This window comes from Sinocyclocheilus grahami, unplaced genomic scaffold (genome assembly GCF_001515645.1).
Source record: "Sinocyclocheilus grahami isolate Dianchi unplaced genomic scaffold, SAMN03320097.WGS_v1.1 scaffold404.1, whole genome shotgun sequence".
Classification (NCBI taxonomy): domain Eukaryota; kingdom Metazoa; phylum Chordata; class Actinopteri; order Cypriniformes; family Cyprinidae; genus Sinocyclocheilus; species Sinocyclocheilus grahami.
The window spans coordinates 478884-489878 of NW_015505583.1; the positions used below are offsets into that span (position 1 = coordinate 478884).

Genomic DNA, 10995 nt, shown 5'->3' on the forward strand with positions numbered 1-10995 from the left:
AAATAAAAAGAAAGCAAGTATTGTAAAGAGTGCAAGGGTTAAAGGTCAAGTGTTTTTAGTTTTTGCTGTTGTTGTTGTAATAAATAAATGAAAAGAAAACAAGTAGATATAATAGAAATAGAACCGAGAGTGCTAGTGTTAGAGGGTCGGGTATAATATAAATAATATAAAATAAAAGTTTCAGAAAATATAATATAATAACACGCTGTCATGCATTATCCCGAGGCTCACAGGCGTACTTCGTGCTGGAACCCAAACTGTGCCAAAGTACCTCGAGACGACACACTTCTCTCGCGCTCCGCTCCGCTCCGGATCCGCGCTCCGCGACGCGTTTTGCACGTGACCTCGCGCTTCGGTAAAATGGCTGTGTCTCGCGGAGCCTCGTGCAGGTTTGCTCGGTTTCTCTCTCTCGCTCTCGCGCTGTAAGAGGCCCCCCTCCACACACACACACACACACACACACACACTCTGGTGTATAACAATAGCCAGAATGAGCCGGACGGGAACAGCCACCCCGGTATGGCTGCACAACACCCGGCCGCCTTCCCTCCGCCTCCGTACGGCTACAACCAGCACTACAACCGGCCCGCTTTTCATCAACATGGCGGACAACAAAGCCCTGGCATGGCCGGGCCGGCGGTAATGGACCCATACCCGCCCAATTCACACGAGCACGGCTACCAGAACCACTTCAACAACTACAGCGCCTTCCCGAACCGGACTCCGTACCAGCAGGGCCAGGGCTACGGCGTGAATCCCCCGCGAAACAGCCAGCCGCCGGCGGCCGGGGTGCAGCCGGGCAAGCAGCCGCCGCCGGGGGGAACTTCCTACAACAGCCAGAGGTACAGCATGGGCACCCCTCAGCCCACGGCCACCCCGACGCTGAACCAGCTGCTGACCTCCCCCAGCTCGGCCCGGGGCTACCAGAGCTTCCCCGCCGCGGAGTTCGCAGGCCAGGAGGCGGCCGCCAAAGCAGCGGGGGACATGGGTCAGTACGGCGGGGGTCATCCAGCCTGGCAACAAAGGAGCCAGCACCCCCCTCCCATGAGCCCCGGGAACAGCGGGCAAGCCCTCACCAGGAGCCAGGTAACTAAACTTCGCTTAACTCTGCGCCCGGCTGCTTGACGGAGACCGAGTCTGCCGGCGGCGCTCGGGCTGCTCTAAAATGGCTGCCTGTGTTTCCAGCGAACACGGTCCACACAAGCGGCTACCCCTGAGCTGTGCTGCGGGCTGATGTTAGTGGTGTGCTGGGGCGAGGGGAATTGGGGAGTAATGCTAGTTTTCGTGAACTGTTGGACTGGTCTTAAAAGGCCAGCCGGCTGGTGTGTTTTCATCTAGACTGGCCTCAAGTCCGTCACAGAAGCCTAGCGTGGCCTGTTTTAATCGGAGAAGGGAGACTGGTTAGTTCTTGGCTAACTGCTAACGATAGTTAGCTCTGAACGTGGTTCGGCGGAACTAGCTCTTAACACGGTGGCTGTGTTTATACACCCGGCTCCAGCACAGAGCGCGGTCGGTGAGTGTAAGGACGTGTTTTGGGTTGGGTTTAGTGCGCTAGGTGTTTGATCACGGCTAGTTTATGCCCTGGCTCTTCTCCGGTGCTAAAACACCGAATGTGTTCGCATCCGGGGGCTGAACGGGAACACTGTCGCTGAGCTCGGCTGGCTCTGAAACGCGTCTGGGTTCGGCCGTTTCTTTTTGCATGGTCTTAAATGGTAAGAATTATTTGCATTGTTTAAAAAAAAAAAAGTTGTCTTAATGAATTGGGTTGTATGATGTGCTGTTCGCTTCTCTTTTATTTTTCCCTCTTCTTATCCCAAGTGGTCAGCATCCAGGTTTCCTGATATTAATACAGCATATGTGGGATTGCTGTGCTAAACAGATTTCTCTATTTGTGGCATCCTGATATTTGTAGCATCCAAAGGTCTTAAAGGAATAGTTTACCCTAAAATAGGAATTACCTGATTTAGTTACTCACCAAAATGTATAAGACTTTCTTTATTCAGCTGAAGAGAAATTAAGGTTTTGGGGGAAAATGGTCCAAAATCCCCCAAAATTAAGAATAACAAAAACCAAACTTTGATTCAAACTTGTCAACAATAGGTCGGTTCTTTCTGATAACGTTGTGTGTACTCTTTCCAGTGTTATTGTGAATTAAACCAGACTGGACCACGGTGAGCATTTGTTATATATATATATATATATTAATTTTTTCCCCACTGAAAATGACTGATTGTTTCCCTAGAGAAGACTCTTATTTGTTTGCTGGGTTCATGTGGATTACTTCCAGAACACTGAAAATTGTCAAAGTAAGCGACGTTCATTTGCTTTAGATGGAAAAAAAATAAATCCTGAATTGTTTTTCTCCAAAATCGTAGTTTCTTTGCTGACGAAACAAAGGCCTATACATCTGAAATGGCCCGGGGTGCGTAGCATCAAAATGCATGTGATTTAGAGGACTTTTTCTTGCATGGCCTGAAATGACCAGTGATAGCAGTGTATTCATATCAGAGATTAGTATCCGTGAAAAAAAAAAAAAAAAAAACCGCTATTATATCGTAACTTGGGGATGTTTATGCATGTCATCTGCATCCAGGTTTCTTAGCATTTACATTTCAGGTTCATTAGGTGCATTCGGAGGGAGAATCCCTACTGTATGCATGGTCTGGCAGCACTGATCCCGGCGCAGGTGATATTGAAAGTCACATGCTGGTTCAGACTCACTGTGTGTGTGTGTGTGTTTGCAAGCAGTGTAGGCCTTAGCCAAGAGTCACTGCTGTTTCACTACCATCCTGTGATCGTCAGCAGTGTTATTCTGTCTTTCCTGAACGCTCCCTCTCGTTTCTGAATGACAGAATAATGCTTAAAGACGTGATTGCTGTGCTCTCATTGTGGAAATGAAGGGTTTTAATGACCCTCAGAGGCTGAGATTTTCTTACTGTTTGTTATGCAATAGCCTTGATGGGAAAACAAGAATATTTCTCTTAAAACAATTAATCCGTTCTTGTCTAGAGTGTTTTAGGTAAGAGTTTTAAAACGTTGCATTTGTGTTGGTTCTGTTAAGTGGTTGCACAGGTTAATTAAAGTAACATTGTCTTATTTCGATCAATATTAGGTGATTTAGGATGTTGATGCCTAGAAACGGTTATTTGTACGTTTGATTGTGCACACTATAAAGTGCTGATTGAGATTTGAATGTTTGTGTGGTTTGCTGAAAACATGAACTTATTTAATGAATGAGTGTGCAGGGGATGTTGAAATCTGACCGGCTGTGTGGATCTGGTTATAGCTTTATACAGATGACCGTATTTATCCCTTCAATTCAGAATAGTGCATAGATTTGTGTATTTGAAGGTCCGGTTGTAAGCAAGAGAAATGTGCGGCGTTAAAGGGTTAGTTCACCTAAAAAGGAAAATTAGCCTGTGTTTTACTCACCCTCGAGGCATCCTAGGTGTATATGACTTTCTTCTTTCAGACGAATGCAGTCGGAGTTATATTAAAAATTGTCCTGGCTATTCCAAGCTCTATCATTGCAGTCAGCGGGTGTTGCAGTTGAACAGTCCACAAGTCGTCAAATAAAGCGTTCGCATTCATAATAAAAAGTGCTTCACACGGCTCCTGGGGGTGAATAAAGGCCTCCTGTAGTGAAGCCATGCGTTTGTGTAAGAAAAATATCCATATTTCAAACGTAATAAACACTTTTCTCTCACTTCCGCTGACTGTCATACACTGAAGCCGTTCCGGCGGATGACGCATGCGTGCAAACTTTGAGCAATTGTGGATTGTTGACCAAGAGTTTAGAAATTGAAATGAGAATATATGGAAATTATGTAAATGAATCAATGGTATTAACATGGCACTTCATTATTAATATTTACATGTTGACATGTATCGCTCCTTTGTTGATTTTGATTGCTTCCGTTGTCCTCATTTGTAAGTCACTTTGGATAAAAGCATCTGCTAAATGACTATATATATATATATGTATATGTGTGTGTAATGTAAAATGTAACACCGAAATTCTCCAAAGGATGCTGTTGTTTTACAGGTCTGTTTGAATGTTACCGGGTTGCCCTTTAAACTGGTCTCAGACCAGTCTTTCTGACCCAGTCTTTGGCATTGACCCGTCCGGTTGCCCTGAGAGCAGCGTGTTTCTGTTTGAGAGGGAGAATCCTATCCCAGCATCCTCGAGTGAAGGGCACGGTCTCACTAGCCTGCGGGGTAATGAGTGAACTGTTGCTGCCACAGCACACTGTCTGCACTGCTGAGTAATGAATCTCCACATGCTGCCCCACTCTCTGTGTGTGTGTGTGTCACAGATACTTAGGGAAACAGAGCCGGAGGGGGGTGTTTTTGTGAATGATCCTTTGCTGCCTGCCGGTGACAGCTGTGCGCTTGTGAATGTGGGTGTGTGTAAGCCGGGAGAAACGCTTGGATCCGCTCATGCTGCATGTGCCACCGGCCATCCGTCCGTCTCTTCAGGTGCGTTTAGGTCGCACAAACTCTGCACAAATTGGCCTCTCGTACGCTTGCTGTACCCACGCAAAAGCACTCGTGCAGCCCTCGAACTCTTCTGCACACAGCATCCACTCCTCATATTTCTCTTGCTCGGTCTTGTCATGCCTCTTTCTTCTCTTTTCACTTGCTCAAGCTGTATACTGCTTTGCATTCGGCTGTGCATCAGATATATCTGGTGATTGCAAAAAACGTACTTCTGAGGTGAAGCAAGCAATAGTATGTGATTTAAACTTGGTCTAATCGCTGGATTGCCTGAAGGACTAGCTGATTAGTTGGTGTTCAGGAAGCTAGTTTTGAGTTCACTTGACCCTGGTTGGACACATGTTGAGAGTTTTTATCATGCTGACTGTATTAAAGCTGGGTCTCAGTCCTGGTCCTTGAGGAACCCAACACTCAAATGTTGGATGTCTTCCTTCTCCAAGTCCAAGTCTGGTAGCTCTACGAAGACTTGCCTCTTTCCTGAAGAGTTGCTCAAATCATTCGTAGGTTCTCTTTTCTTTCTTTTTTTCGTTCTTAAATTGCAAAGTAAAATCCACAGTTTTGTTAACTTTAGTTTGTAACTTTAGTTTTGTTACACCATTGGTTCTTAAGGCAGAACTACATTACCTTACCTTCTATGTAGCAGCCTTCAAAGTTGTTGAAATTCAGTTATCCTGTAAATGTTAAAATGTTAAAATTAAATTTCCTATTAAATAAGGTTTAGTCTTGAAATCAGTGTTGGGCGATATGCTCAATCGTCATATTGTCATTACTTAATTTCATTGCCGGAAAGTGAATTAACTTCAGCATAAGGCAAAAAGCAGCCTAATGTTTTTAATATGACTGAATTTTTCTTTATCATGATAACAATTTTATAGAAACATTGCAAGTTACTAATTATAATGCTAACATTTCCTCAGTTAAACAAGCAAAGAACATTTACATGATCAAAGAACATCACTGACTTCAGTCTAGCGTGAGTTTATACTCTTTAAAAAAAACACTTGTTATAATCAGTGAAGCCGTTTACACTGTATGATGAATAAATCCCTTATACTTACGTTGCACGTACATCTGATTGGTTATATATGATTGGCTATAACCAGTGTTAATTTCATTGACGAATAATCTTCGTCATCATTTTCGTCAACTACATTTTTTTCGCCGACGATAACGAACTAAAACTCTTTTTGAATGACAAAAACGATGACGTAAATCTATTGACATTTTTCGTCAACGAATAAAAACGAGACACAAATGTTAGGGAGGGACGATTAGTGCGGTCGTCATAATAATAATAATCTTGCTATTGTCAAAGGCATTAGCCCCAGGCGATATCTCTAAATATCGTATCTATCGGCACAACCCTACTTGAAATAACATTAGGCATTTTTATGTTAATAACATTCAGTAATGTGTCTTAAAGGAGGCAACACATTAATATTGGTTCGAGAAACATAAATTGCTTTCATTTTTTTTTTATTTTTGTTTTTGCCATGAACACCAAGTTGCACTGTTTAGATCAGCTTCATGTCATTCATTCACATAATGTTCTCTTAATGTAAATATGTATAAATGTCAACATGATGCATGTCTGAAGTCTGTCGGATAAAACGGGAAATTTAATAAATCGATTTCATTTCAATTTCATACTTCATAATTATTTAGTTTGTACATGGTTACATTCAACTAAGTTTTAATATTCTGTAGGCTACTATGCAAATCGAAACCTAACGCCTGTTTATGCCACAACTAGGCGTAGATTTAACTCGTGCACGGCTAGTGCATCCGGCTCCAGATGATCAAAATATTCTGCGTTTAATAAAGGAGGCATCCAAAATGTGGCGTTTTGTGGTACTTCACTTCCAGGACTGAAAAGCGCTGGTCTCTCAGCTAAAGCACAGCACACTGTGAGCATACTAATTACAGCACTGCCAGTGAAAATATTACTCGACAAAGAAGAATCCAGATAAAACACTTGCTGGTGGGAAGTTGCAGTGCATTTTGCGTCAATATTCTGCTGACACATTGACTTATTTATATCTAAATATAAATAAGTGAACGTGTTTCAGTTGTACCAGTGGGTGATTTCTATTAAATATCTTCAGAAGCATTAACTGTTTTCAAATGCATTTGTTTTGTTCGCCATCTTTTAGTTAGTTTACAGCTGCAAAAACAAAAGCATGTAACCGTGTCTGTCTATTGATGTGCATCAGAAAAAAGACTTGCCACCTTTGCATCTGCCTAAATATGCTTACTGAAATGGATTCATTTGATTGTAATGCTTTTTAAGCACTTAAATTGCTGTATTGTAAAACCTTGAACCTTATTATTGTATAGCACTTCCAGCTGCGTTTTTTATGAAAAGTGCTATACAAATAAAGTTTCTTATTATTGTAATAACTTGATAACTTCTCAAGTGCGACTAAAATGTTTTTAGTCATTGTTTTCACAACCAAAACAGTTGTAAGAGTAGCACCAGCTGCAAAGTAGAAAAAGCAGAGCATTGATGCATAACGTGAATGATCTGCTAGTGTAGTCTGAAATATTTTTTGATGTGCTTTATTTCAGTGCCATATTTGTTTTTCAGGCCAGAGTTGTTTATGTGAACGCTGCCTTGTTCAGTTTTATTTTATGAAGAATCTCTGACAATAAATGGCCTGGGCCAGTGCTGCCACCTTGTGGAACAACTGATTAGTGCAAAACAAACTTAGTGCGCATGTGCTACCTGTGCGCACAACGTATGAGTGGTTACAAAAGTTGGATGCTGCACGTACTATTCTGGTGATGAAATTTGCGTCATGCGCACTGTACGCCTCGCATATGCGCAAAAACCAAAGTATACTTTGGGATTTAGACTACTGAAGTCCTATGATTGAATGATATGTATTTTTGATGACTGATGCCCTGTATCTTTGGCCGATATCTTAGCACTGTCAAAATAAAAGTCCAGTGCAACGTCAAAATAAATGTTCTGACATATCAGCTGAAAAACAAGCAAAAACATTACTGGCCATGCAGCTGAATAAAAAATCCTCATTGGCAAAATATCAGTCAATATTCAATATATAGGCCTTGGCAATATATCAGTCAGCCACTACCTGTAACAGCATTGCTTTGTTCTCTTTGTAACGTCTCTTCCTGTAATAGTTTGCTGAGGGCATCGCTAGCTCACAGCTGTCACCACAAAGCAGTGAAGCTAACCACCTTCTCCTGATGTTTCAAAAGCACTGGCTGAACAGGTCCAAATCAACACGCTAACTAGAAATATGCCATCTCTGCTGTCAGTGTAGTCGGCCATGGTTGCGTTTCCTAAAGGAATGCTTATTCGGACAGCTTGTGATTGACGTGGACCGAGTGCAGCTGGAAACACATGCCACTTTATCACACGGTGACTCCATATTCTCCCACATTGGTCCTGTAGTATGCTAGAAGTCTGTCGGCTGGGAGAGATTTTGCTGTAGCATGCTAGATGTTTTTGCACAGAGCGCAGGACTGCTTTACTCTACTTTATTTACACAAGAGTGAGATAAGAAACATGGGCTAATGTGAGAGTGGGATGTGTCTCAAACAAATGAGGTTGGACGTGGGGAGAGTACAATGTGAAGCAAAGTTCGTTTGTTTACAGCTGCCTAGATACTTGTATCTATATTTTACATACAATAACAGATATTAACTGATGTGTAGTCACAGGTGTGTATCAACCCTATTTTTAATGTAAGATTGGATGTAACTATGTCTTTGGTGCCATTCACTTCCAGTTATTTTGTACAAAAGCAGTTCATTATGCTGATTTATATTGCAACCTGGTATATCAAATTTGAGTTTATTATCATAATCATAAACATGCTGGTTTGTTGCACAAATAAGTTTACTGTTAGGGCTGGGTATCGTTCAAAAATGTTCTATACCGATACCTTGACTTCGATACCGGTTCCTGAACGATAGTTTTTTTCGATACCAATTTTATTAAATCAATTTGAACAAGATTACTTTATCTAAAAATTTTTTTTTGATGTTTATACAAACTCAAAGACTCATCTCCTGAGCCACTGCACAAAGGAACAAAATGTAACCAACACAATAAATCAGTGCAAAATAGTTTTAATAAAGCTCAGATAGTCTTCAGTTTACACATCTGTTAGGCTACATTTACACTAGTGCGTGTTCGTTTTAAAACGCATAGCTCAGACAGAATCATGATTTCTACTTATTTTCTACTGATTTACTGATGAGCATTCGCAGCTTCCAGCGCAGTCTGTCTGTGTTCTCTCTTCCATGATCGCTGCTCTGACTCAGAGGTAATAACATATTTAATTTCAGCAACATTACACGGTCATGTTTTGAGTAAAAGCGGAATATAAATCTTATTTATTGTCTTATGTAGCATGATGCTACAGTTTGCATGAATGGTCACATAACACGCGCTTTCGGTCGTGTAACGTTAGTATGAACGGACATCTGCATATGATCGGAACTCCACGCAGCTCCCGCGCTACTCTCCATTGGAAATTAATGAGCGGTCTGTCGTTTGGAGATAGTGGAAACGCCAGTACGACGAGGATCGTTTTCATTTTAAAACATCAACGCACCAGTGTAAATGTAGCCTTACATCTATGGAGCTGGGACGCATTCACACTAAATCCTCACGTGTGCGCCACATCTCTGAGTGTAACCGGTGTTAACTAGTAAGTGTGCTCGACTTGACGCGGACCGACTGTGCAGACCGCTCGGTGTATTACAGTACCACGAGAGCTAAAGAGAGCAGACTGCACCGTGAGCTTTCGAATCGCTCTCACGGATGATTGATCTGTGCCACACCTCTTCTAGTCGAACACACCGGCTAGTGCTGCAGGCTTATTGGCTCACTGACGCTGATGAGATTAACCCCTTAGGTATCGAAATTTGGTACCGAACGACGAGATGTTTTTCAATACTCGATGGTATCGAGGCAATTCGGTCGGTGCCTAAAAAGTATCGGACTCGATACCCAGCCCTATTTACTGCACTTTATTCTTTGTTATTTACCTATAGTGGATGGATAATGAGTCAAAGTCTCACTAATTGACAGAAAATTGCTTTTCCACATTGCAGAAAAAGATGGATTTTAGTAGTTTGACTCAATTTAGAGTTTGAGCTATTCTTTAAAAAAAAAAAAAAAAGTTTTATTGTTTTTTGTTTTTAACTTGTTTTTGCACACATGCAAAACATTTCCCCCCAGAATTAGTTTAATGAAATCAAGTAACTTTAATTTTTAAAGTGTTTAGTTGAATTTTGCAAAAAGGTATTAAGACCCATTCACACCAAGCATGATAACTGTAATGAAAACTGTATTAGTTACATTTTTAAAAAATAATTTTTAATAATTTTTGTAATTCTACCGCTCTCAAGCAGTGTTGGGGAAAGTTACTTTTAAAAGTAATGCATTACAAATATTGCATTAATTACATTGCTCATGCAAAGTAATGCATAACATTACTTTTAGGTTACACTTGCTTATCTGGCCTGGGCTTGCTTACTTGTTTTTAATATAAAATATTTATATTTTTGGCAAAAGTAAAAGCCCTTTCACACCAAACGTGAAAAAGTGAGTAAGATTCAGGTTGAAGAAAATATAAATTTAAAGTCATACTTTATTAGTATGGTTTAATTAGATCATCAAAGGACAGCAGCAAAGACATTTGTTAATAAAATGGGATTAAATACGTAAAGGATATTTGTGTTATTTAACGCATTTAATTATTGCAGGATTGTGTCATTCTGAGTTTGCATTTGTCTGTTTTGAGGAATACTGAATCTGTTTTTGTGCGAGTGAGAGGAGTAAATGCATGTTCAAATTTAGTCTAGATCTACAGTAGGGCTGTAACGGTATGAACATTTCATATCACGATTATAGTGACCAAAGTTATCATGGTTATCAATATTATCATGGTTTTGTTCAAATTAGATTAAAATGTTCAAAAAGAACTGATACACACACTGAAAACATTTCAATAAGTTTTATATTTGAAAATATAAACAACAAACACAATTAGCAGCTATATGCACTTTTTTTTAGCTTAAACATTAAATTAACATTAACATGAAGCCCTAATAATAATAATAAATCACTTATTTATTTATATATATATATATAACAAACACACACATTTTAAATGAACAAAATAAGTTGTTGGGTCAGGTGACTATACTACTGGAATACTTGATTCTGTTCTGCTGCATTTCCTTCCTTATAATGACTGTTGTCAATAGCAGCAACGCATTATAACACGGCACCCATCCATATCTCTTGTATCACCACGGAGGCGCTCTCACGTTTCGTTCAAATGCAGCTTGCCGTCTTGTGTCTCAGTTTTTGATTGCATTGAAAATGAAATCAGAGGAATTTAGTATTAATACTACTATAATGTTGCTGTAGTGATCATATTGTCCTGACGATTGTTTTGTACACTGTTCATAATGGATTTATAAACGGGTAAGATTTTAAAACATTAATCTCAA

The 10995-nt window shown here is 40.5% G+C and overlaps 1 protein-coding gene across 1 annotated transcript in view; it reads left to right on the forward strand.

Moving 5' to 3' along the window:
- Positions 1 to 481: 481 nt before the first annotated feature.
- The window catches only part of LOC107550655 (AT-rich interactive domain-containing protein 1A-like), a 100790-nt gene continuing 90276 nt past the window's right edge, over positions 482 to 10995 (forward strand). The window contains exon 1 of the mRNA XM_016231990.1: positions 482 to 1086. Coding sequence (XP_016087476.1) covers positions 520 to 1086 — 567 coding nt within the window. The 5' untranslated portion in view covers positions 482 to 519. The remainder of the gene's footprint in view (positions 1087 to 10995) is intronic.